The sequence below is a fragment of the Danio aesculapii genome, chromosome 24, assembly GCF_903798145.1.
Source record: "Danio aesculapii chromosome 24, fDanAes4.1, whole genome shotgun sequence".
Classification (NCBI taxonomy): domain Eukaryota; kingdom Metazoa; phylum Chordata; class Actinopteri; order Cypriniformes; family Danionidae; genus Danio; species Danio aesculapii.
In genome coordinates, this window is record NC_079458.1 from 11,921,209 (window position 1) to 11,949,122 (window position 27,914).

General features: G+C 33.0%; 1 protein-coding gene across 2 annotated transcripts; it reads right to left on the reverse strand.

Moving 5' to 3' along the window:
• Nucleotides 1-1,465: 1,465 nt before the first annotated feature.
• On the reverse strand, nucleotides 1,466-27,718 carry frrs1b (ferric-chelate reductase 1b). Of its 2 annotated transcripts, none has more exons than XM_056450860.1 (16): nucleotides 27,642-27,718; nucleotides 22,389-22,584; nucleotides 22,133-22,284; nucleotides 18,278-18,372; nucleotides 18,046-18,193; nucleotides 16,117-16,299; nucleotides 15,516-15,614; nucleotides 13,400-13,550; nucleotides 13,203-13,316; nucleotides 11,790-11,905; nucleotides 11,624-11,710; nucleotides 6,570-6,667; nucleotides 6,092-6,150; nucleotides 5,628-5,771; nucleotides 2,978-3,078; nucleotides 1,466-2,876 (listed from the first exon to the last, which is right to left on the reverse strand). In XM_056450860.1, exons 2-16 carry the CDS (start codon nucleotides 22,576-22,578, stop codon nucleotides 2,784-2,786), a joined length of 1,830 nt encoding a protein of 609 aa, XP_056306835.1. In that variant the 5' UTR covers nucleotides 22,579-22,584; nucleotides 27,642-27,718; the 3' UTR covers nucleotides 1,466-2,783. The 2 variants fall into 2 exon arrangements, with proteins under 2 accessions (XP_056306835.1, XP_056306836.1); XM_056450861.1 differs by lacking the exon at nucleotides 27,642-27,718 and adding an exon at nucleotides 27,484-27,547.
• Nucleotides 27,719-27,914: the final 196 nt, after the last annotated feature.

Consider the following 27,914-nt stretch of genomic DNA (forward strand, 5'->3'; position numbering starts at 1 on the left):
GTGAAACATCAATACACACTCTTTCACGACGGACAATTTAGCCTACCCAATTCACCTGTACCACATGTCTTTGGACTGTGGGGGAAACCGGAGCACCCGGAGGAAACCCACGCGAATGCAGGGAGAACACGCAAACTCCACACAGAAACGCCAACTGGCTCAGCCGAGGCTCGAACCAGCAACCTTCTTGCTGTGAGGCGACAGCACTACCTACTGCACCATCGCGTTGCCCATATATATATATATATATATACTGTATATATATATAAAGCACTGCATATTGAGAGAAAAATTGTTTTCACATAAAGAAAAACTGAAATATCACATGGTCCTAAATATTCAGACCCTCTGCTTATTATTTAGTAGAAGCACCTTTTTCGTCTAATACAGCCATGAGTCTTTTTGGGGACCCTCTGCTATTCCTCTTTGCAGATCCTCTCCAGTTCTGTCAGGTTGGATGGTAAAAATTGGTGGATAGGCATTTTTAGGTCTAAAAAAATGCTCAATTGGGTTTATATCAGGGCTCTGGCTGGGCCATTCAACGAAGGATGGAATATATTTTCTATCGGGAACTTTACAATATTATATTTGTGCATATACACTTTGCCAAATCTGGAGCTTGTAGAACGGTCCAAAATTAGTACACCCATAGGTAAAAATATTAAATGAAACAAAATTCAAAATGAAAATTCAAGAGAAACTAAATAAAAAAATGATTTATAAAAGTTTGTTAAAAGTATTCTTTCCCCAATATTTTGCATGAATTTGTATTATCTTTATATTTCTCAAGATGCTCTGTTACTAAAATATTATTTTAATGCATAAATAAATTTTATAAATGTGTTTTCTTTAAATGAACCAAAATTTATAACCTATATTTACTGAGAAATGGGTAAAAATATAAAAAATTGGGTGAACTCATTTATGTTGAGCACATACATTTTTTATTTATCCAGGTCCCAGTTTTCAAAAGTAATCCAGTGGGATTTTGGATCACGGATTGGATCAAATCTTGGAAATGGGTTTTTCAAAAGTAACAAAGGGATTCTAAATTAAGATCAGACCATGTTATCCAATCTTACATTTGATTTGGATCAAACCTGGCCTTTGGGTTATTCAAAACTTTGAACTCAGATTGGGATCTATTTGATAAAACTATATATATATATCTATATATATATATAAAATTAACAGTATTATCCTGATCCCATCAGAAGGGTGGATTGAGGTGTGATTTTTTGAACCAAATAAACCCAGTTTTATTTTTTAAGTGAACAATCACAAACTTAATGGTTACTGATGATACTTAAATTCCTTCAGATTTGAAGCCTGTATGAAGCATGTCACATCTAATGAGATATGGTGGCCAGTTAAGCATGCGCCGCTACTGCTGGTGCTTATGATCAAAAACAGCTAAAATGCACAGAACAGAATATTGCAAAAAATAGATTCTTGAAAATAAAGCTTAACTGGAAAATATTTATTTGACACAAGTTGTAATTTGCGTAAAAACCATAATAAATGGTCCACTTCATATGAAAAAAAAAACATCTTTGTAAAAAAAAAATACACCTCTGTATTCACTGCATGTGCAAAAGAATGTTTACACTTCAGGCAATAGTAACAGTCTTTATCAGGCACTTCAGTTTCTGATTGGAGTCGACAAATCAATATGAAATACTTTCAGAAATCTTCATCCAAAACAAGGTGTTCAAAAACATAATTTTAAGTTCATAAAAAGACAATCACAGAGTCAGGACTGGTGTAATTTTGCTTGATCTGTAAACTAAACACTGACTGTCGGAGATACAAAGGAAATTTTTATAGATAAAGAGGCAAAAGACAAATAACGGAAAGACAAAATCAGGAGCAGAATTTAAAAGAAGCAGTAGTTATTTTACAAATAATTGTATACATAATTGTCAAAATATTATAAAAATTTTATAAAAATAAAAATAAATTGATTTGTACATCAGCAGTCTAGAAATGAAATTTTAAATTAGACAAAATCTATAAATCTAAACTAATAATTCTATTATATTCTACATAAATAGATAGTTCACGAAAAAAATGACCTAATCAATTATTCTCCCTCATGTGGTTTTTAAATCTTAATGAGTTTCTTTCTTCTGTTGAACACACAAGATACTTTGAAAAATGCTGGTTGCCACTGAACTCCATAGGGTTGAGTAAATGATGGCAGAATTTAGATTTTTGGGTGAACTATCCCTTTAATAAATCCCCATACATTTTACATTTGGCCTGTCATAATTCAATCTTGCTCCGTATTTCTTTGATTGTTATAAATTAGGCACAATTGGTGAAAGTGCCATAGACTAAATGTGGAAATGAATGCTGGGAGTTTGTCATAATGCAATGATGGTCCAAAGGAAAACACAATTTTAAATTAAACAAAATCCATAACTCTAAAATAACAATTACATCTATTACATTCTACTTCAAGGGATAGTTCACCAAAAAAAAACCCTAATCATTTATTCTCCCTCATGTGGTTTTTAAACCTTAATCAGTTTCGTTCTTCTGTTAAACACAAAAGAAGATACTTTGAAAAATGCTAGTTGCCGCTGACTTCCATAGGGTTGAGTAAATGATGGCAAAATGTTCATGTTTGGGTGAACTATCCCCTATAAATATATCCCCATAAATTTGACACTTGGTCTGTCATAATTCAATCTTGCTCCGTATGTCTTTGGTTGTTATAAATTAGACACAATTGGTGAAATTACCAGAGACTAAATGTGGATGTGAATGCTGGGAGTTTGTCATAATGCAATGATGGTCCAAAGGAAAACACACAGGCATCCCAGATTTCCACAGAGATAAACAGCCAGCACTACATTTTTAAAAAGGGATTCCTGGAAAACAGAAAGAGAAAATGGAATGGATGATTAAGAATGTAATATTAATATGTAGATGTTTGTTATGATGGAGTAAATACTGTACAAACTCAACTCACATTGCTAAGAGTCTCACTCTGGTCAGGAACAAACACAACCTCCTCTTTGTCCTCAGAATTAATATGCTCTGTGTAGATTTTGACGTTTTTAAAATATTTACCTAAAAACATATGGACAAAAACAGCACTGGGATTAATAATGATAATATTATATGATCTTATGTTATATTATGTATCATTATACTGGCGTAAAAACATGACCATCCTTTGTGAATGTGCAAGATAATAACATAAACAATAATAATAATAATATGACAATAATTATTACATCTCCATAGGATTGGGGAGGATTTATATAAATTGAATTCAGAAATTCAGCAAATATTAGTTATTTTTGGTGCTAAATTAATAATAATGGTCCTTGATATTATCAATGGTTGAAAATTATGTTTTTGCTTCTACTGTATATACACTACCTGACAAAAGTCGTCTATCCAAGTTTCAAGAACAACAATTAATAACTTGACTTCTAATTGATTATTTGGTATCAGAAGTGGCTTATATGAAGGCAAAGACCTCTAGATTATGCTTATTTTACCATAATAAATATGATGATGTCTTGATTTTTAATTATTTAATTAGGACAGTAAGATCTGACTTTGCTTAGACAAAAGTCTTGTCACTTAACAGAAATAATGTCCAGTATAGAATATAAAGTCATGCTGCTGTGGAAAACGAATTAATATTGTGTATGACTCCCATGAGCTTGGAAGATTGCATCCATACATCTCTGCAATGACTCAAATACCTTTTTAATAAAGTCATCTAGAATGGCAAAGAAAGCTTTCCTGCGGGACTCTCAGAGTTCATCAAGATTCTTTGGATTTATCTTCAATGCTTCCTCCAACTTATCCCAGACATGCTCAATAATGTTCATGTCTGGTGATTGGGCTGGCCAATCCTGGAGCACTTTGAACTTCTTTGCTTTCATGGAACTTTATTGTGGAGGCTGAAGTATAAGAAGGAGCTCTATCCTGCGAAACAATTTGACCTCTCCTGTGGTTTGTAATGTAATGGGCAGCACAAATGTCTTGATACCTCAGGCTGTTGATGTTGCCATCCACTCTGCACATCTCTCGCACACCCCATACTGAATGTAACTCCAAACCATGATTTTACCTTTACCAAACTTGACTGATTTCTTTGAGAATCTTGGGTCCATGCAGGATCCAATAGGTTTTCTGCAGTATTCGTTATGATTGGAATGCAGTTCAACAGAGAATTCATCTGAAAAATCGACCTTCTGCCACTTCTCCAAATGATCAACTAGAAGTCAAGTTATTATTTGTTGCTCTTACAACCGGGTTCGACGACAAGACATTTGTCAGGTAGTGTGTATACATATATATTTTTTTCTATTAGAAAAGATTACTATTAATTTGTTTCCTGTATGTTATATGTTGTTTAAGTACTCTAGTATGAGTATTACGTTCAATATATGCATAAACAAATCAATTACTAAATGTATTTGAAATCAAAATTAACAACATTTATAAATAAGTGTTTTCAACATTGTTAAGAATAATAAAAAAAGATTGGTAGTGATAATAATCCTTAACCAAATCAGTAAATAATAGTATTAAGTAATATGAATAAATCTATATAGACAACATTTTTATTAAATAATTACAATTTACTCACATAAATAGTGACTAAAAACATAAAGACATTTATATTCCAGAGTTTTATGATATATATATATATATATATATATATATATATATATATATATATATATATATATATATATATATATACACACAATTGAAGTCAGAATTATTAGCCCCCCTGTTTATTTTTTTCCCAATTTCTGTTTAACGTAGAGTATTTTTTTCAACACATTTCTAAACATAATAGTTTTAATAACTCATTTCTAATAACTGATTTATTTGATCTTTGCCATGATAAATAATGTTTTACTATATATTTTTCAAGACACTTCAAAGTGACATTTAAAGGCTTAACTAGGTTAATTAGATTAACTAGGCATGTTAGGGTAATTAGGCAAGTTATTGTATAATGATGGTTTGTTCTGTAGACTATCGAAAAAAAATATAGCTTAAAGGGACTTATAATTTTTACCTTAAAATGGCTTTTAAAAAAATTAAAAACTGCTTTTATTCTAGCAAAAATAAAACAAATAAGACTTTCCTCCAGAAGAAAAAATATTATCAGACATACTGTGAAAATTTCCTTGCTCTGTTAAACATCATTTGGGAAATATTTAATTAAAAAAATAAAAAATCTAAATTAAATAAATAAAATTCAAATAGTGACTCAAAGCATCAAAACATTTAAAAAATATTCACATTCCAAAAAGTTGACCCTAGCAACAGCAGCTTACGTACAAAAAACTAAATGCAGCCTAAAAGGAAAAAACTAAAAGACAAAAGCCTGTTTTTCTCTTATTTTTCTATAATAAAACACACTGACATTTCAAACTCATTATCATTCAGCAGAACATGACGATTACTAATGCAGAAAAATAAAAAAACCTTTTACAATTTAATGGATTCATACAGTACAATTGATTTCCTGCACAGAAGCAACATTACTTACTACAGTACAATAAACAACCTCTCTGCAAAGACACAGCTGAGGATTGGATGTACAGGAACAGAACATACATGGGTGAGGGTGGTTTACTGACCTACAGGTAAAAACCCCCTTCGATGGATTTCCAGCACCAAATCTGCCAACACAAACCAGATGACAGTGAAGGCCAGGAGTCCTGTGGCCCACGGAGAGGGCAGAAACAGAGCTTGCTGATGGATCCCGAGGAAGACAGTGACAACTAAATGAGAACAAAATGAAAATACAGTGCATTGGTCAAGGACTGTTTCGTGTAGGGATTTTAAAACAGTGTGAAAGGGTTGGACTGAGTCAAAAAAAAAATTATCTACTTTATACGAATGCACCAAAATGCAAATAGCTGATATAATAAATAATCACATAAGATGATAAAAAACAGACAATTTAATTTAGGCAAAAGTGTTTACTGCTCAAATTTATTGAGCCAAAAAAGCTGCTTTTTTTTGCTGTCAGCGCTGTTGTTAATAAGGATCTGAGCCATATAATTATCTACTCAAGATAATTGACAACACTGTTTCTTACCAGCCACAATCTGAGCTGCTGTTCCTGTTCCAAAATGCATCCAGTTGAAGATGTATCTCCTGAGAGCAGTGTTACATGACAATTCAAACAACATATAATATCCCAAAATATCACAAACTTGCAGGTATTTTGAATTAAATATTATGTTCAACCAATTAGATTTTGGGTTATTTTGAAAGAAGTATTTTAACATTCTGTCAAGGGTCTACAGATGAAAGATAGTCATACAGTGATGTTGTTAATAAATACAGTAATGCATTTATTTGATCATAAATACAGTAAAATTAAGAAATAGTGTTACAATTTAAAATAACTTTAATATCTAATAATATATTTTAAACATCACTTTATTAAGATTTTAAACAAAATTAACTTCTATATTTTTTAAATGACATTTTATTCAAATGTATTAAATATAACATTAAACCATTTTTGAATCAGTTCAGTCTGGGTATTTCATATTGTCACTAGAATTTACCTTGCAGCGTCTGGTGCAGGTCTGAAAAGTGCCATGACAGGTTGGATGAGAGTCAGTGCCATGACAACACAGCCCAAATACGGGTGTATTCCTGCCCGCTGTGAACAACACAATACAGATTAGACTCAATACTACAATACTGTACCAAAAAGGTTTTGGATCTGTATGATTTTTTTTAAAGAAACCTATTCCACTCACCAAGCCTGAATTTATTTGATCAAATACTCAGCCATAATACTACAAAGGTTTTAGATCAGTATGATTGATCTATTTTTATTATTATTATTATTATTATTATTATTATTATTATTATTATTATTATTATTATTTTAAAAGAAACCTATACTCGATCAAAATGCTGCACGGTGGCGCAGTGGGTAGCACGTTTGCCTCACAGCAAGAAGGTCGCTGGTTCGAGCCGCGGCTGAGTCAGCTGGCGTTTCGGTGTGGAGTTGGCGTGGGTTTCCTCCGGGTGCTCCGGTTTCCCCCAAAGACATGCGGTACAGGTGAATTGGGTAGGCTAAATTGTCCGTAGTGTAAGTGTGTGTGAATGAGTGTGTATGGATGTTTCCCAGTGACGGGTTGCAGCTGGAAGGGCATCCGCTGCGTAAAACATATGCTGGATAAGTTGGAGGTTCATTCCACTGTGGTGAGCCCAGATTAATAAAGGGACTAAGCGGAAAAGAAAATGAATGAATTAATGAACTCAAAAAAAGGCTAATAACTGTATGCACGTTCTTTTTTATGTAAACTTTATAAATGCTTTGGACAATACATTTGTAATATTAGTCACGCAAATAAAGCAATTAATGAATTAATAATGATTAATGCTTCTTGAGGAGCAGATAATCATATAAGAATGTTTTCTGAAGGAACATTTGAAATTAAAGACTGGAGTAATGACGAGGAAAATTCAGCTTTAAATCACAGGAATAAATTATACTTTAAACAACATTCGATAAAAAAGTATCCATTTTAAATTTTAAAAGAGCCTTTTTTCACAATTATACAGTTTTTAACACACTTTTTACTTCATTTTTCACATTTTAACAGGGTTTCTGCAGGTTTCACCAAGTTAAATTTAAGTATTAAATTTAGAGTATTATGAATGAAATATTAGACTTATACAGAGCTAAAAGCTAAGGATTTTTTCAAATATCCCAGTTGGAAAAGATTTTCACTTGCCTAATCAAAAAAATATTATAATTTAATACATTTAATAATACAATAAGTATCAGTTATAGTAGATGTTGTAGTAGTATCAATAGTAGTAGTCATTGTAGTAGTATCAGTTGTAGTAGACGTGGTAGTAGTAGTAGTAGACATTGTTGTAGTCGTCGGTGTGGCTGTAGTAGCAGCAGCAGTAGTGGTTTTAACATTAGTAATTTTCTGTAGTAGTAGTTGGCGTAGTACTTGTAATTAATAATTATTATTATTATTGTTGTTGTTGTCAGTTGTTATTACTGTTGTCCTAATTTTTTAGGTTTGTGTGTTTTTTAGGTTGTTCTATCCACCTTGTTACCTTTACATGCACGCACACATTGTGTTTTCATGTTTTTTGTTGTTTTGTTCTCTTTGTATGTGATCCCCTTTTGTGTACTACTTGCATATTCTAATAAAAAATAATAATAATAATTAAATAATAATAATAATAATACAATAATAATTTTTGTTTGAATATTATTGTTTTCATTTTCAAATACATCCATTCACGAACCCTATAACACAAGGATGTCAAACTCAATTCCTGGAGGGCCGCAGCTCTGCACAGTTTAGTTCCAACCCTAATAAAAACACACCTGATCAAAATTAAGTTTTGAATTGAGTCCTTCAGGCTTGTTTGAAACCTACAGGTAAGTGTGTTGGAGCAGGAATTGGAGCAGGCGGACCTCCAGGAATTGAGTTTGACATCCCTGCTATAACCCTTACCAGGAATAGAACAAAACAGCTGTCAATTACTTCAGTCTACAAGAATAATAATTTAATAATAAAAAGACATACTGTAGGTCAGGTCTGTATCCTCAGCAGTAAATAAATAGAGAACTTTTAAGCAAATGTTACTGTAAGGAAAGTAATCAAATGCTATTTTTAAATAAAATGTTAAAAGTTTTATTGTGATGTGTTGTTGATTTTATGGGTGGTAATGGCCAGATTGGGTAGCTATACATGAACAAAGAAAAATGAACAGCTGTTTAAAAACAATGTAACACCTACAACACAATATTTCAGTAGATTTAATTTCAGAGGCCTGAAATTTGGCTTTTGAGATTTAAGAAATTTTAAGACTTTTTAGGACTCCACGGATACCTTGTTAACATAAAAAATGTAATAATCCCAAACTGTTTGACCTGAAGTACATACTAAACTAATATGATTGACGAACTTTAAATGAGTAATAAGTAATGACAGCAAATCGATTCTCAAAGTCTGCCAAAGCACAAGGTTGGTGGGTTTTATTTTGAGCGGGGGCAAGTTTGTCTACTATTGGCATGAAACAGGCGCCCTCTGCTGGTCACGGACAGAAACTCTTGAGCGATTCTTGGCACGAGGGGTGTCACAGATGCCCCTGTTGAGTCACAAATGTGTCCCTCATGCTCGGCCGTACGGATGGATGGATGGATACACGTGTCAGCTTGAGGCTCAAATAAGCCAGACTTAATAAGATACCTGATCAACACTGCTTGATTATTCCCTGAGGAAAAGTGGGTGTTGTTTGGATTGAGGGCCAAGAAGATGCCACATGGTGGGTCACTTCTTATGTTCATTCACCGTGTGTGTGTGTATGTGCTTGTGTGTGTGTGTTTAAATGTATTTATTCTGAGCAGGCAGCATGTGGGTCTGACACACTGGCAGAGCTGCTGAACAGTCAGAGGTGTGTGATGGAGAGGGTGAAAATATGACACACTGTTAAGACATGATGATTACTCATCATAGGCAGACGTGTGTGTGTGTGTGTGTGTGTGTGTGTGTGTGTGTGTGTGTGTGTGTTGTGTGCATATTGAGCATGTGTGTGTGTGAGTACATGTTATGTGAGTTCAATGCTTGTGTGTTGAGGGTGATTGTTGAGTATGTGCACGTGTGTGTGTTGAGTGTGTTTGTGTTGAGTGTGTGTCTGTGTATGGTGTGTTGGGTGTGTGCGCAGAAGTTGTCGGGTCTGTGTGTCTATGATGTGTTCGTGTGTGTGTTGTGTTAAGTATGTGTGTGTTACATGTTGTGAGTGTGTGTTGAGTGTGTGTGTGTGTACAGTATGGTGTTGTTGAGTGTGTGTGTGTGTGTGTGTGTGTGTGTGTGTGTACAGTATGGTGTGTATATGTTATGTGTGCACGTGTGTGTGTGATGTGTTACATGTGAGCATGTGTTGAGTGTGTGTGTACAGTATGGTGTGTTGTTAAGAGTGTAGCAGAAGTGTTGGCTGTGTGTGTATATTGAGTGTGTGTGTAGGTGCACGTGTGTGTGATGTGTTAAGTGTGTGTTACATGTTGTGAGAATGTGTTGTGTGTTGAGTGTGTGTGTACAGTATGGTGTGTGTTGAGAGTGTAGCAGAAGTGTTGGCTCTGTGTGTATGATGTGTGTATGTTGAGTGTGTGTTAAGTGTGTATTTGTTATGTGTGCGTGTGTATGTGTAGGTGCACGTGTGTGTGATGTGTTAAGTGTGTGTATGTTACACTATGTGTTTCTGTTGTGTGTGTGTGTGTGTGTACAGTATTGTGTGTGCGCAAAATTGTGTCCGTGTGGACGATGTGTGCACTGAGTGTGTGCTTGCTGAGTGTGTGCAAACTGAGCGTGTGTGTGGGTGTGGGTGTGTGTGCATGTTGTGTGTGTGCTGAGTGCATGTTTGTTGAGTATGTGCGCATGTGTGTTGGGTCATGTGTGTGCGTGTGTGTGTGTGTGTATGTGTGTGTGTGTGGTCGGTTAAGTGTGTGCATGGTGTGTTGAGTATATGTGTGAACAATATGGTGTGTGTTGAGTGTGGACGTAAGTGTTGGGTCTCTGTGTGTATGTTGAGTGTGTGTGTGTGTGGTCTGTGGCGTGTGTGTGTTGGGTGCATTGAGTATGAGTGGTGTGTTGAGCATCTATACAGTATGGTGTGTGTTGAGTGTATGCACAGATGTGTGGGGTCTGTGCGTGTACGATGTGTGTATGTTGAGAGTGTGTGTGGTCTGTGTATGTTATGTGTGTGTTGGGTGTGTTGAGTATGTGTGTGTACAGTATGGTGTGTGTTGAGAGTGTGCGCGTAAATGTGGGTCTGTGTATGCATGATGTGTGTGTGTGTGGTGTGTTAAGTGTGTATATTATGTGTGTATTGGGTGTGGTGAGTATGTGCAGTGTGTTGATTGTGTGTGTATGTGTGTGCATGTGTCTGATGTGTCAAGTTAGTGTATGTTACAATATGTGTGTGTGTATTGAGTATGTACAGTGTGTCAAGTGTGTGTGTACAGTATGGCGCGTACGCAGAAGTGTTGGGTCTGTGTGTGAATGTTAAATGTGTCTGTGTACATGTGTGGTGTGTTAAGTGTGTGTATGTTATGTGTGTTTGTTGAATATGTGCAGTGTGTTGAGTGTGTGTGGCCAGTATGAAGTGTGTGTTGAGTCTGTGTGTGTGTGTGTGTGTGTGTGTGGGTTGAGTGTGTGCGTGTTATCTTGAGTGTGCCTTTTTGTGTGTATGATGTGTTAAGTGTATATGTGTTAAGTGTATGTGTGTATACAGTGTGTATATGGCGTGTGTGTGTGCTTTTTAGTATGTGTTTAGTGTGTTCAACATGTTTGTATGGACTGTGCATGTTGAGCATGGTGTTTGTGTGTGTATGGTATGTGTGTGTTGAGTGTTTTGAGAGTGTGCTTTAAGTATGTGTGAACAGTGTGTGCATATTGAGTGTGTGTGAGTGTGTATGTGTATGTTGTGTGTGGAGTGTGTTAGCTGAGTGTGTGTGTTGAATGTAAGGGCAATTTATATAGTATGTACAGTATAAAGAAAATCATTATGTTTCTGGAAAGTCTTCACAAAGACACAGTAAAGCAGACTTGTGTTTGCGTGTGTTGAATGTGTGTGTTACCTTGCTCCAACCTCCTCTGTAGATAAAAGGCAAAACAAAGGCGACCAGAGTGAGCAGAACTGTGAGGCTCATCAGAATTCGGTGTAACTGCGGAAACAAAAACTCCTGAGAATGAGTCACATCTGGAAATCTACAGACATCCTCATTTTAACAAAGCAGTGCCCACCTGAAACCAGACCTTCTGCCCCAAAATGTTCTGCTCAGGCCAGTCGGGTTTGAAGTATCGTGCCATGATGACCCCAGCACTGACTGTTGAAGTCCAGGCAATCAACATTAAAGCCCCTGCCAATACAAACAGAACAAATAAGAGAAAGATTTTTTAAATAAATTAATTTAGTTATTTTCCTTCGGCTTAGTCCCTTATTTATCTGGGGTCGCTACAGTGGAATGAACCGCCAACTATTCCCCTTCAATGTTGTGCTACGTCCGACAGATCGCATTATTATGTTTTTCTCTTCTTTTTCATTCTTTTATAACCTGTTTTAACACATTTTATCTGTTTTTTTTAATCCTTTTTATTATTTGTTTTTATTTTCTTATACTTGACTTTTTATTCCTGTTTATGTAATTCACTTTGAATAGCCACTGTGTATGAAATGTGCTATAAAAAATAAACTTGCCTTGCTGTGTCAACATATGCAGCTTTAAAAGCCAAAAAACTGTAATATTGTATTATTTCATTATAGTAACAATTATGTAAAGTTTATTCTTTAGCTTTTATTTTATAGATATTTTGATAACAGTTTTAAAAATCTTTTAGTTCATATCAGCCTTAACTCAAATAACTACTCAGTACAACCGAGGTATGCAAAAGAACATCTCTGAACGTACAACACATCCAACCTTTAGGCAGATGGGCTACAGCAACAGAAGACTACTCTGGGTGCCACTCCGGTCAGCTAAGAACAGGAAACTGAGGTTACAATTCACACAGGCTCACCAAAATTGGACAAAAGAAGATTGGAAAAACATTGCCTGATCTGATGGGTTTCATTTTCTGCTGCGACATTCGGATGGTACAGTCAGGATTTGGCATCAACAACATGAAAGCATGGATCCATCCTGCCTTGTATCCATGGTTCAGGCTGGTGATGGTGGTGTAATGGTGTGGGGGATATTTTCTTGGCACACTTTGGGCCCATTAGTACCAATTGAGCATCGTGTCAACGCCACAGCCTATCTGAGTATCGTTGCTGACCATGTCCATCCCTTTATGACCACAGTGTACCCATCTTCTGATGGCTACTTCCAGCAGAATAACGTGCCATGTCATAAAACGCGAATCATATCAGACTGGTTTCTTGAACATGACAATGAGTTCACTGTGTGATGCTGTCATGTCAATATGGACCAAAATCTCTGAGGAAAATTTCCAGTACCTTGTTGAATCTACGCCACAAATCATTAAGGCAGTTCTGAAGGCAAAAGGGGATCCAACCTGATTCTAGTAAGGTGTACCTAATAAAGTGGCTAGTGAGTGTATGTAGTAAATTTACTTCCGCATTTAAAAATCACTGTATGTACACCTCTCAGTTTACCACGTATAAATCACATCCAAGTTTCCATTATTTGGCCTCACCATGAAATTTGATGAGAAGGGGCGAGCGAGAACCACCTATTTCTTTTGGAGATCCCGTCATGTCTGTCTGAGAGGCTGAAATCAGGGGTTGCCGGTCATGTCGATGAGTTCGTCCTGTAGAGAGAGAAAGAAAAACACTATCTTTGACAACACGAATCACTCAGAACAAACAATAACAAACAAAATCAATCTCTCACCATCATCAGCACGACCGTGAGCCATGAAGAGATAGTACATCTGATCCAGGCTGAATCGGTTCAGATCTTCAGGCGGCTGATGAACTTCTCTACGGAAGCTACACTGAATCACTCCATCTGATAGTCTCCAAGCCCTGTCTTTCAGAACATTCTAGAAATAAGCACAATTTATTTTAATAATAACTTCTTTCCTTTTTTTGTATTTGCTTAAACACTGAACTACATCTTGGGTTCGTGACATAAAAGTCAAATGGGATTATTGCAATATACATCAGTTTTACTTGCATGAAAAAATACCATAGTAATACAAAGTAAATACTATATTGTTTTTGAACTACACTATAGATCATTTTGAGGGATGTAAACAATAACAATGGTCCTAACGTATTTCCTGTTTTACATTTTTAATTTCCATAGCTTTTAAGAATCATAAAAGGCCCACATATTGATAAATAATGTTATGACAGCTGTTTTAACGTTGAGATGTGATTGAATTGCTTCGTGTTACAGTTATTAAAATAGTTTGACAACAAGAAGGAAATGTTTATCATCACCACATTGAAATGGTTTATAGTATTTAGCTGCGATCACACTGCACTTTTCTCCCCATAGACTTCCATTCATATGCGCGAATGCGTCAGACCGGAAATGCAAGTTCATGCGTCAAGTTTCGCAGTTAACTGCAGTGCAAAGTTTAATCAACTTGTTTAATCCCACCCCTTTTCGCAGCGCCGTATGACAGAATTTTGCAAGCTTAATCTCAAGTGTGACTGCAGCTTTACACTATGCATTATAGCATTAAAACACTTTGTTAATGAACGCTGCAGCATACTGTAGCATTAATTAGTGAATCGATAAACACAGTAATAAATACTGTAGTATACTTAGTATACTAGTATACCCTTAGTAGCGCTGGGCAAAGATTAATCGAGATTAATCAAATCCAAAATATACCTTTCTTTCTCAAATATATGTATGCATCTGTGTGTATATGTGTGTGTATATATATACATATATACAGTTGAAGTCAGAACTATTAGCCCCCTGAATTTGTCGTCCCCCTGTTTATTTTTTTCCCCAATTTCTTTTTAATGGAAAGAACATTTTTTTAACACATTTCTAAACATAATAGTTTTAATAACTCATTTCTAATAACTGATTTATTTTATCTTTGCCATGATGACAGTAAATAATATTTTACTAGATATTTTTCAGGACACTTCTATGCAGCTTAAAGTCACATTTCAAGGTTTACAAGGTTAATTAGGTAAAGTAGGCAGGTTAGGGTAATTAGGCAAGTTATTGTATAACGATGGTTTGTTTTGTATACTATAAAAATTCATAGCTTAAAGGAGCTAGTAATTTTGACCTTAAAATGATTTTTAAAAAATTAAAAACAGTTTTTATTCTAGCTGAAATAAAACAAATAAGACTTTCTGATCAGACATCAGACATAAATCAGACATACTGTGAAAATGTCCTTGATCTGTTAAACATAATTTGGGAAATTTAAAAAAATAAATAAATAAATAAATAAAAGGGGGCTAATAATTCAGAAAATTTTATTTTGGGTGTGATTATTAATGATAAATCTTTGCCCAGCAGTAGTTTTTACTACTGCAAAACTGTAGTGTATTGTAGTATAATATACCCTACAGTCTATAGTGGTTGTACAGAATTACCATATCAGTTATATTTGAATTAATTATCATAAAAGATTAATTCAAGGACTTTACTATAGTATTGTTCAAAAACACTACATTGTTTACAATAAATTACTATGGTATGTTTTATTGGGGAATTTTTTGTATATGGTATTTTTTCATAAGACCTCGATATATCATCAGGAGTATATGTACTGTATGTTATTTTTTTGGACTCTCAAATTGTCAATATCCATTTACTTGCATTTTATGAGTCACGAAATAGCACAATTTTACCTAAAAGTCTTCTTTAATGTTCAACTGAAGAAAAAAGGTCACATATATTTTGGATAGCCTGAAAGTGAATATATTAAAAGAGCATGTTTTTAGATTTTGAGTGACATGAGGGTGCATTTGTTAAATGTAAACTATCCTTGAGCAACTTGCTTGACATTTTCACAATGTAAGGATACCTGTGAGGAGATTTGTGGGTGAGTTCGTCCAACAACATACGCAGCCTTGATGTCAACTCTGTCTGAGTCTCTAATGCACAGATAAACGTCATCGTTCCCCTGAAAACAACAACACATTGTTTATGCTAAGGCATGCTATTGGATAAAGAATAAAAAATAAATAAAAAAACAACAATAATAATAATAACAAGAAGAAGAAGAACAAGAACAAGGAAATCACTATTTCTTTCTATTATTTATTTTAAAGATAATAAAAATGACAAAACCAACTGACTAAAATCTAAATTAACTACAATTAAAACAAAATTGCATATATATTTTTATATATACTGTACATATACACAGCCATTATGTTAATATTCGTTTTATTCTCTAAAATCTGATAACAAAAGTATTAGTACAACAATAGTAAAGTGTCCAAAAATAAATATATTCGCTTTGGAAACATGACACTTTTTGTTATTTTATTGGAAAGCTTATGGAATAAAACAAAAATCACTTAGTCTTCACTTAAATATTATACAATAAGAAAACATATGTGAAATATTCCATTATTAAAAATGTCTGTACATACGTTATATTAAATAAATATTGAATTTACCATCCATTTGTCCAGTGATAAGGCAAAGGAGACATATCCTTCTGCAGGTCCACTGAGCTCAAACATCACACTATTACCCTCTGCTCTGAAGGACAGGAAGTGACACGCAGCATCATTTTGTGGCTCACAGCCCTCTGGATCTCTCAAACAGGACTTCTCGATTCCACAGCCCTCAGATGTGAACTGAAGAGAAATTAACGAGTACTATTTGACATCATGTGTCGGTGTCAGATGCCACAAGTGAACAATAAATGCTGCTAATACAGTAAATGCTAACAGTGCATCATTCATGAAACTATTTTAGTGTAAATCGTTCGTAAAGCTGTTCCGATGACATTTTTATTTTCATAAAAGTGTTTTTTCCAAATTTTTGTTGGTATGAAAGAAAATGTACATCTGCTCCCTACCATGTTAAAATGCACAAAATTTTAGTTCTCTTTTTGCTAAATTGATCACTGAATTTGAATAATAATTAGGGATGTCAATGGAGTAAAACATTTAATTATGAATAACCGCATGATTACCATGTGTCAACTAATGAGGATTTGCAACTTAGTCATATATTTTATCAGATCTAAATATACCTTAAATTAACATAATTGCAAAAATTGCAAAAATAGCAAAATGCATTTTGAAGCTAAACAATAACATCATCAGGAACTTAAGTGCACACAATAAAAAAATAAACATAACATTGTTTATATTGATGAACTAAAATGAAAATTGTTGATCAAAGCATAATTAAGCACTTGGGTGAACACCGAATATCGAATACCAAATACCGAATAATAAATACCAAATCCGTTTCTTCTGTTTTCCTCCATATAATTAGCTATTTTTTTAAACCATAGCATGAATTAAACAGACAATTTTTTCACAATTTTGTCTTGGTTTTCAAAGAAAATAATCAAAAGTATAATAAATAAATAACATTACATTTTAATATTCCAGATGTCTGAAGGTTAACAGAAAAGAACATAGTCTAACTTTGAGTAGGACTAAATAAAATAAATCTGAAAAAAGTATTTATGCAGTTTAGCATTTAGCAGAAAGCTCTTCTGTAGCTCATTTAATGACTTTTCTAAGGTAAAAGCAATGTTTCTTGACACTGTTCAGCTACTAACATGCAGACAAAACAATGATTGAGCTATTACATTAGGATTTAAATATGAATACATTTTTTTTCATTGATAGTCTTAACATTTATAAAGCTCTTCAGTGAACTTTCATGGGACATTACTATAGATTAGAACACAAACAGTTGAAGTAAAATGAACATCCCTCCTGTGAATTTTTTTTTTCTTTTTCAAATATTTCTCAAATGATGTTTAACAGAGCAAGGGCTTTTTCACAGTATTTTCTATACTATTTTTTCCTCTGAAGACAGACTTATTTGTTTGATTTTAGCTAGAATAAAAGCAGTTTTTAAGTTTTGTTAAACCATTTTAAGGTCAATATTATTCAACCCCTTAAGCAATATTTTACTATTGATTGTCTACAGAACAAACCATCATTATACAATGACTTGCCTAATTAACCTAGTTAAGTCTTTAAATGTCACTTTAAGCTGAATACTAGTATCTTTAAAAATCTCTAGTCAAATATTATTTACTGTCATTATGGCAAAGAAAAAAAAATTATAAAAAAATCAGTTATTAGAGATGAGTAATTAAAACTATTAAGTTTAGAAATTTGTTGAAAAAATCTTCTTTAAACAGAGACTGGGGAAAAATACACAGTGGGACTAATAATTCTGACTTCAGCTGTATTTCCAATGAGCCAATGTTGGACTAAACAGTGATCATAGAGATATTTCTCAATATAAATGAGAAAAGGCTTGGATTTAAAAAAAAAATTATTCCATATGTCACGACAACAAGTGGATCCCGATTATTATAAGCCTGAAAATGTCACACTAATTTGACTCACTGGACGTGACAGTATGGAGGAAGTTGTGGTTTCGCTTTGAATGGAACCTCCAAGAGTAGTTTGTGATGAAGGAGCAACACCATTTTGGGACACAAGTGGACCTGGAATCTTCACCCAATAATCATGCATGCCTTGGGCAACAGTTAACCTGAATGCAAAGAGAAAAAAAACAACAACTTTGGTACATAGAAGATTTGTAAAATAAAAATAAAACAAAAGATTGAGTACTTACAGAAACTGCACACTGGAAGGAGAGTCAGGCGGTGCAACCCAGATCACCTGGACCTCAGTCTTGTGATGGCCACTGGTATGACTCACAGCAGAGTTCTGTAAATATTTATTTATAGTGCATTTATCTAGGGAAATTTTTATTTGGGTCATTGTTTATTCATAAAAGTACTTGGTTAAATTGAGACAATAATGAATACATGAAGGTAATACAGAGTATGGGACAAATAAGTGATTTTGATGCAGTTTGCATGACATTTTTCACATTTTAAACACTGAGTTTGTAAACAAAAAAACATAACATGTAAGCAGAAGTAATTTATGGTTTAAAATAACTTTCGTGAAAATATAATATGATACTAAAATATGAGAGACATAAAATTCCATAATCATTTAGCAAAAATCATATTTATGTAAAATTGAAACAACATATTTATCAGTTCAGTTTCAGTTCAGTTTCCTTTGTCACTCAAAACATCACAGTAGATGAACTGACATTACATCTACACCCAGCAAGAACATAAAAACATCAGAAAACATAATAAATAAGCTTTTGTAATTTCAGAAATATATATATATATATATATATATATATATATATATATATATATATATATATATATATATATATATATATATATATATATATATAAACCAATTTAAAATCACAGAAAGGAATGACTAAATACTTAAATACTTATTGCACAGTTTGTTATATACATTATGTGCTAATTTAACTCTTTCTGCATTTATTATTACATTCTGGCTATCAGTAATATTTAAAATGTGGTCTAACGCAAAAGTCTAATAATAACAGAACAAAAACTGTCACAAAACCACACTGATCTGCTCCTCGGGCTTCGGTACCGCCTGTTTGATGGCATGAGCGTGAGCAGACTATTATATTATACTAAGACTATTATACTTATTCTGACTATTTGGCACTTACTAAGTGGCATAAAATAAAAAGTGGACATATTAATGTTTTACAAATACTTATACATAAAATAAAAATTTATACTTTATTTGAAAGACAAAAATATTTGGCACAATTATAATTGTCTATAACTGAAGAGTTTAGATCCAAAAACCTCTAAATGCCATCTAAAATGTTCCTCTAAAATGAGCATTTCTATCAGGCTCACTGTGTATGTTCAGTAATATCACTTTTATGGCAAATAATAAGTCCTTTTCCTGGTCTTTAAGGTATATTTTCTTAACATAAACAAAGGAGGCTGAGAAAATGTTTTATTTTCATTGGAAATTTCAGATGGCACTTAAACGTTTTTGCATCTGAAATTTTTAACTACACTGAAAAAAGTGTTGCATACAAAATTGTTGCAAACAATTTATTTGTGTTGAATTTAAACAAACAAATTAAATTTAATAATATTCAACTTAATATGTTTGTTTAAATTCAGCCTAAATAAATTGTTTACAACCACTTAACGTAAAAAATGTTAGTAAATCCAAGCAATCATCTTTGAATATTTTTTTTCAGTGTATTAAGCAATTTGTGCCCTTGATTAATAAGAATTAGGTAATTTGTATATATTATCATAAATATATTATGACTGGTAAACTGTGGCTTGGAGAAATTACCTCTATGTTACATTTGGAGCGAATTAGGTATTATTTGAAAATAAAACTCAAGCAATTTGATATCCTTTTATCTGTTACCTTGAAAAAACCTTGTGGAATAACGCATCTGTAGTGTTTTAATTTGCTTTGTCAACATACTTGTTGTTCAAACAGGTCTTCATTAACAAGTTCCTTTTTCTGAAAATGGCTTGTTATGTGCAGGAGGAGATTTAGTAATTTGGGGGCCGTAAAATGCACCCTTTCTACTTTTATTCCATTTATATTTATTTAACTTTATTTATGTCACTCAAACTTCTTTTCTACATTTTATTTTAATGCAATCTCTACATTTTAAATATTTAGTTTTTATTAAAAAGAATTTACAACAAAAAAAAGGTATTTTTTTAATTAACTTCGACTGCTGGACTGCTACATGATTGGGGGTGGTGGACAAATTTGTGCAGATGTAATAATATTTTATTTTATAATATTATTATTACATAACATTACATTTTTATAATAATATTACATTTTATTTTATATTAAATAACATTTAATTATGTTAAAACTATTTGTTTGACTCTCACCATACAAAATATGATAGAAAATAATGTTATATATAGTTTATAGGTATAAATTACACTTCTAGATATTCATTGGGGGCTCCCAGATTTCCTGGGGCCCTAAGCACCCACTTACCTTGCTTACTGGTTAAATCCACCGCTGGTTATGTGGGTGGCTTGTTTATTTATTATTATGATTCTCATTGTTTTTCCTTTTCTTATTTCTTTGCTTTGCCTATGTTGTATGTGGAAAAAATATGTAAATCAGAGAATCCTCATCTTTCTGAATCTGTGTCTTCAATAAAAAACTTATTTGACAAAAATATGTATACTATGACTGACAATTCAGCTTATGTGAAGGATTTCTGAAGCACGAAGGCTGTAGTAATGATGTAAAATTTAGCTTATAAATTATGAATAAATTGTGTTGTAAAATTAAATCTATTCACTTTAAATAACAGTTGTTTAACATTTGAATACTATTTCATGATTTTATATTTCACATAGGTTCATATTATAGTTAACAAATTGACCAATGCTAGTGATTTAAAGAATAGTGAAATAATATAAATATTAAAAATTACTATAAATAATTATGTTAGTGTTTTAATACTGTATGTCATCAAATGATGTTCTGATTATGCCTGAGATTTTTTAATATACAACATTGAATAACATTTTAGTCAAAGTATATACAGGAATCAGAAAGTGAAACTTAATACCTTTTAAAACCTTTTTAAGACTCTTTCCATATATTTTAAGACCTTAAAACCACTTAAGTTTCAAACGGAAACACTGATGAGATTTTAACTTACAGTGTATTTACTAAATATTATTGTAAGAAACTAATCCAAAACTAAAACAGTATTCATTTACTGAATAAAACCTATTAAATCTAGCTAATTCAGCAGGTTGGTGCCTATAGAACTGCAGAAATAATGGTGTTGCCTTGGTTGCTGCAGTAAACAAAGCAACATGACATCAAATCTAGTAGGATTTCATTAATTTCATAAACTACACAGCATCCTGATATTTGCAGATTGAATTCAGACAAACCTTAGAGTACAACCATACATTGCATAATCAAACATTATATAATATTTTATACCTTGCAAAATAGCATTTAAGACTTTTTTATACTTTTTAAAGGCCTTAAATTTCTCTACACTGATTTATCAACTTTTAATACTTTCTAAAATGCCGCAGACACCCCGTTAGTGCATTTCTTCTTTAAATTATGATAAACATGTACTGTATGATATTCATTATTTTTTGCTTAGACACATTCTAATGTATGAATTAAAAAATAAAAAAAGCAGTATTGCCTTTTTATTATTTTGGTGCTTTAAAAACAATTTTGATTTTTAAAAAAATAAAAATTTTCATTAATTCATTCCTTTTCCTTCGGCTTAGTCCCTTATTTATCAGTGGTTGCCACAGCAGAATGAACCGTCAACTATTCCACCATATGTTTGTACGCATTGGATGGCCTTCCAGCTGCAAGCCAGCACTGGGAATCATCCATACACACATTCACACACACTCACACACTTCGGCCAGTTTAGTTTCTCCACACAGAAATGCCAACTGGCCTAGCTGGGACTCGAACCAGCGACCTTCTTGCTGTGAGGTGACAGTGCTACCATTGAGCCACCATGCCACCAAAACGGGCAAATGTATTTTCTTCAGAATAAAAGATAATTGCATTCACAAACCCTTTTATTGTTGCACCTCAGAAGCTGAGATAGGTCAGGATTGATTAACTTAAATGATCCAACAAGTTCATCGAGATTTCCAGCATTCCTTGCTTCTATGAGGAATCCCTTGAAGTACTTTTTGCCTTCTGAAGACCCCATTGTTAATGTGACTGTGGAAATGAACAAACAGGTTATATTTATTTAGTTAGTTAGTTTGTTTTGTCAGTGCAATCTATAAAAAGCTGATGAGTATAGAAAAATACAGTGTTTGTACCTTTGACTTCATCTCCAGGGCTGAACTGGGATTTGTCTGCTGTGATGATGAAAGGTGGATCTGTGGTTTTGGGATCATAACCATGTTGAGGTGTCATGTCCTCACAAGCCGCTTCAACGTTTCCATCACTGTAGCAAATTACTGTCTCTGAATGTATTAAGAGCAGCAGCAGTACAATCCACATCTTCATGAGAGCCTGGAATTAAATAAGTATTGAACACGTCACCATTTTTCTCAGAAAACATATTTCTAAAGGTGCCCTTGAAATGTTCCCCGGATGTTGGTAACAACCAAATAAATCCATATATGCAAAGAAAGCTAATCTAATTAGTATACAAATTAAGTTATGCAAAATAAAATTAAATGACACAGGGAAAAAGTATTGAACACATGAAGAAAGGGAGGTGTAGAAAGGCAGTGAAAGCCCAGACAGCAGCTGAAATCTCAGAAGTTATTTATCAACCCTCTGCCCTTTACCGTTGTAAATAAATATCAGCTCTTTCAGTCCAATTTCTACATTATCAGAATGATGAGGATGAAACCAGAGTGGACATTTCAGCAAGACAATGATCCAAAACATAGCCAAGGAAACTCACAAATGGTTTCAGAGAAAGAAAATCAAGCTGTAGAATGGCCCAGCCAATCACCTGACCTGAATCCAAAATAGCTTCTTTAGAAATGTTATTCCCAGGAAAAAAAACATGATGGGTTCAATACTTATTATTCCTGCTCTATACACAGTCAAGACCGAAATTATTCATAGCCCTGGCAAATTCTGACTTTAAGTTAGTTTTCTTCAATTTTTCTGGTATTTTTTTTTTTACCAGAAATGACACAGGCTTCCCCCAAAAGATAATAAGACAATGTACAAGAGGTTATTTACATTTGTACAAAAACTTTAAGCCAAAATTTGCCAGGGTTATGAATGATTCAGAGCTTGACTGTAATTACTGAGCAATTTCAGAGCTATGGATATGACATTTGTAGTAAAAACGTAAGACATAAATTCAGTGAACTAGGCATAGGATGATAATCGGTTTCAAGGTATACCGCGGTTTGTCAAAAGTCAAGGTTAAAAACTGCAAAAATGTTCTGTTTTACCATTCCCAAGGTATATGCATCGTTTTTATGTTTTTTTTTTTTAAATAAATCTGTGTAAAAAAGAAATCTGTTTTTGAAACTAATGAAAAGAGCAAAAGTCAATTATTTATTTTTATTATTTAGCGTGACATGTTTACTGTTCCAAAATATTAAAAATGTTTCCTAAAATGAAATGTATTTTGTTCAATGGAGAAAAAAAGTTTTGACCCAGACATTTAAAAAGAACTTATTTTAGAGCAATAATCACAATATCGTGAAACTGTTTTTATTTTTATCCAAGGTTATCATACTGCCAGAAACTTTTACTGGCCCATGCCTAGAGTGAACGTATAAATGTTAACATTATATTTAAACATGTTTATATTTTCCAAAATAACTAAAATATCAATCTGTAAACATATCTAGTAAATGAGATCGAGCTTTCTCATTTATAGCTCCTAAACTCTGGAATAGCCTTCCTGATAACGTCCGAGGCTCAGACACACTCTCCCAATTCAAAACTAGATTGAAGACCTATCTGTTTAGTTTAGAGTTTTTTTTTCCTTCGCTTTCGCCAACTGGTGAAGCTTTTGCTTTTTTTTTTTCCTCGCCACTGTCACCACTAGCTTGCATGGTTTGGGATCGGTAGAGCTGCGCATTGATGGATTTGCTCTTCAGTGTTTGGACTCTCAGTAGTGATTATTCAACCACACTGAACTGAGCTAAACTGAACTGAACTTAAACACTGAAAACTGAACTACACTGTTCCTATTTACTATGACCTTTTATGTGAAGCTGCTTTGACACAATCTACATTGTAAAAGCGCTATACAAATAAAGGTGAATTGAATTGAATATTTTCTATTATCAATGAAGAAAATACACATGCGTTATGTGGATGTGACCAAAAACATTTCTGAGTTTACAGTATACAACATACTTTGTAGAAATTCTGTGAATTAAACCACACGATCTAAAAGAAATAACACTAATCTAAAGGATAAGAGCTGGCTCACTATTGATTAAAAGGTTTTTTAAATTTTTTGTTATTTTATTTGACATTTTTGAGGAAAACGTTACATTATGGATGTGACCGATGTGAAATTGGCACTTTTGTGACTTTTAGTGTATCAAAAATAATTGTTTTAAAAGGTTGACGGACATTTTTGAGTGTTTTTATAGTACTGTAAAACTTTTAGGGTTTAGTTATTTTTGGTGAAAAAAAACATTTTGTTTTTCATGCTAAGGTTGACATTTGCATGGAATTGCTCTACTGCTCTACTAGCCTCACAAAGATTTATTCTCAAACAATCCAAATATGGTACTGCAGTAGTTTTTAAAAAAATGTTTCTGACAGAAGTCTCTTCAACTCAATGATGCTGAAATACAAAATCATGAAATATTATTAAAAATTTTAAACAATGTATTTAAAGTGAACATATTTTAATTTTTCAACATAATTTATTCCTCTTTAGAATTTTCTGCATCATTACTTTATGCAGTCTTCATCAGTCTCACATGATCCTTCAGAAATGCTTATTTTACAGTCATAAAATATACATCATACATATCACCATTAAAAACCTTATTGATCAAGGACACGTATTGCTCAATAGATATACAACTATAATTGTACAAAACATTTTCTTTCAAATAAAGTGTCATTTTTAATTTTGTATTCAATAAAGAGCCCTAAAAAGTCAAATGCAAATATTTAAGAACCAATATTAATGATTAGGTCATAATAACTGATAATAAGAGAGCAGTAAATGAGCACTATATAATAATTTCTGAGGCACTTTATGAGACTAAAGTTGGTTTTATATTCGCACATTCTGACTTTCACCCTAATATTTTATTTTCAGAAAAGTATTCTTTGAAAATTCTAAATAGGGAAATTATTTTAGCAGCCAAGGACTATCAAAGTTCAACATTGTTCACAGTCAATCAATTAGTGCTAATATTGTTTTGAAGTCATACTTGCATGCTATTTCTGACCGAATATTCACAGAAGCACCATGGTAAACAATACAGGGACCGTGTCACTGAACGAATGTGTGAAAATATAACCAACTTTACCTCAATTCATAAGAGACAGTAGTAATGGGTATTAAGTAAGTTTGAAGATTTATTTACATAGAAAAGAGGTTCTTCAACTAAAATAATATTTTATGATGTTGCTGTTTTTATTGCATTTTAAATCAAACAAATGCAGCCTTAGTAATCATAAGAGTCTTTTAGAAAACATTTAGAAATCTAAGCAAGACTTGTACAAAAAACAACAAAAACATGGTAATACCATGGTAATTTGAGTTACACAGAATACATAGTTCTTCAAGTCTATAATCCAGTCATAAAATACATAATAGTCAAAAGCATGTTACAACTGCTTTTCAAAAAATAAATATTGAGGTAAAGATGGTTTTATATTCACACAATTATTCAGTGACAGCTTGTGAGATGCTAGTATACCTATATTGTTAACTACAAAACAACATGAGCACTATTTATTTGACTGTGAATAATGCTGTACTTTGATAGTCATCGGCTGCTAATATGATTTCAATATTCAGAATTTAATAATTATAATAAATATAATTTTCTGGAATGATATTATTAGGAAGAAACTGTGAATGTGTGAAAATAAAACCAAATTTACCTCTCAAAAGGTTGAAGATTTGTTTACATAGAAAAGAGGTGCTTTAACTAAAAGAATGTTTAATGATGTTGCTGTTTTTTTATCAAACAAGTGCAGCCGTGGTGATCATAAGAGTCTTTTTAGAAAACATTTAGAAATTTCAATGTTTGCAAACTTTTAACCGGAACCGTTAATGCCCTAAAACCAAGAAAGACTTGTACAAAAAAATAAATAAATACAATAAAAAACATGGTAATGCCATGGTAATTTGAGTTACAGAATACATAGTTCTTTAAGTTTATAATCCAGTCATAAAATACATAATAGTCAAAAGCATGTTACAACTGCTTTTAAAAAATAAATATTGAGGAACAGTTGGTTTTATATTCACACATTCGTTTAACGACAGCTTGTGGCATTCTACTATACCTATATTGTTTACTTCAAAACAACATTAGCACTATTTATTTGACTGCGAACAGTGTTTTACTTTGATCATCACTGGCTGCCAATATGATTTCAATATTTAGAATTTGAATATTTTTCTGAAATGATATTATTAGGAAGAATCTGTGAATGTGTGAAAATAAAACCAAATTTACCTCACAAAAGGTTGAAGATTTATAGATAACTGTAAATGCCCTAACACCAAGCAGGACTTGTACAAAATTACAAAATAATTTGAGTTACACCGAATACACAGCTTTTCACATCTATAATCCAGTGTATAATAGTCAAAAGAATGTTATAAAAAATACAAAAATAAATACTGAGGTAAAGTTGGTTTTATATTCACACGTTCGTTCAGTGACAACTTGTAACATGCTACTACACCTATATTGTTTACTTCAAAACAACATGACTTTATATGACTGTAAACAAAGCTGTACTTTGATAGTCATTGGCTGCTAATATCATTTCACTATTCAGAACTTTTCTGAAATGATATTATTAAGGATAAAGTCCGAATGTGTGAATATAAAACCAACTTTACCTCAACAAAAAAAGTCTGTTGTCTAATCAGCTTTTACTGAAAAACCTGCAAATAAAGATAAGGAAGAGTACTGCGACTCTTAACTGACTCCAGACCAGCACTAAAAGACTTACTAACAGACAATACAAATATACTAAATCACAAATAATAACGCCAGAAATTCAAGTTCACGTTTTGATGACACAACTAAACCAGATAGTTTTAGTTTTAGTAAAGTGAGATATATGGGTCAAGGTCACGTTTCTGTCTCGTGCGTCAGCCTGAAGGCATCTACTTATACAGACAGACATGAATAAAAGTGTTAATGGAAGCAAAACAGAGAAATTCGACCTCTTCAAAGCCGACAAGGATCAACTGTGCTCATATATAGCAGCCTCATTCACCTTTTACAGTACACTGATACTGTAGCTAGCAGGAGAAACCGCACTTCCTAGTTGACAAGACGTCTGCGCATGTGTATGAAGAAAACAAGCTGGCCAAATAAACAGTCAGGCACAATAAACTGCAGACGGAAAGATAAAACAAGGATATTTGCTCTTACCTCAATTCATTTACAATAAAACCATCAAATAACAATAAAGCACAGTTGTGTGAGCGTGTTGCTTGTCACGTGCTAAGATGTAGGCGGAGTTTTCGAGAAGGAGGCGATTGATTGGTTGAATGCAACGTGGATTCTGCTACGGGCATAAGTAGATGAGGCTAGGCTAAAACTACATACAGTACAATGTAGTCCCACTAGTAATTCAGTTTTCATTATCAAATACAGAGTATTTTTATGTTAATCAAAAACAAACAAAAAGCTCTAAATGAAAAC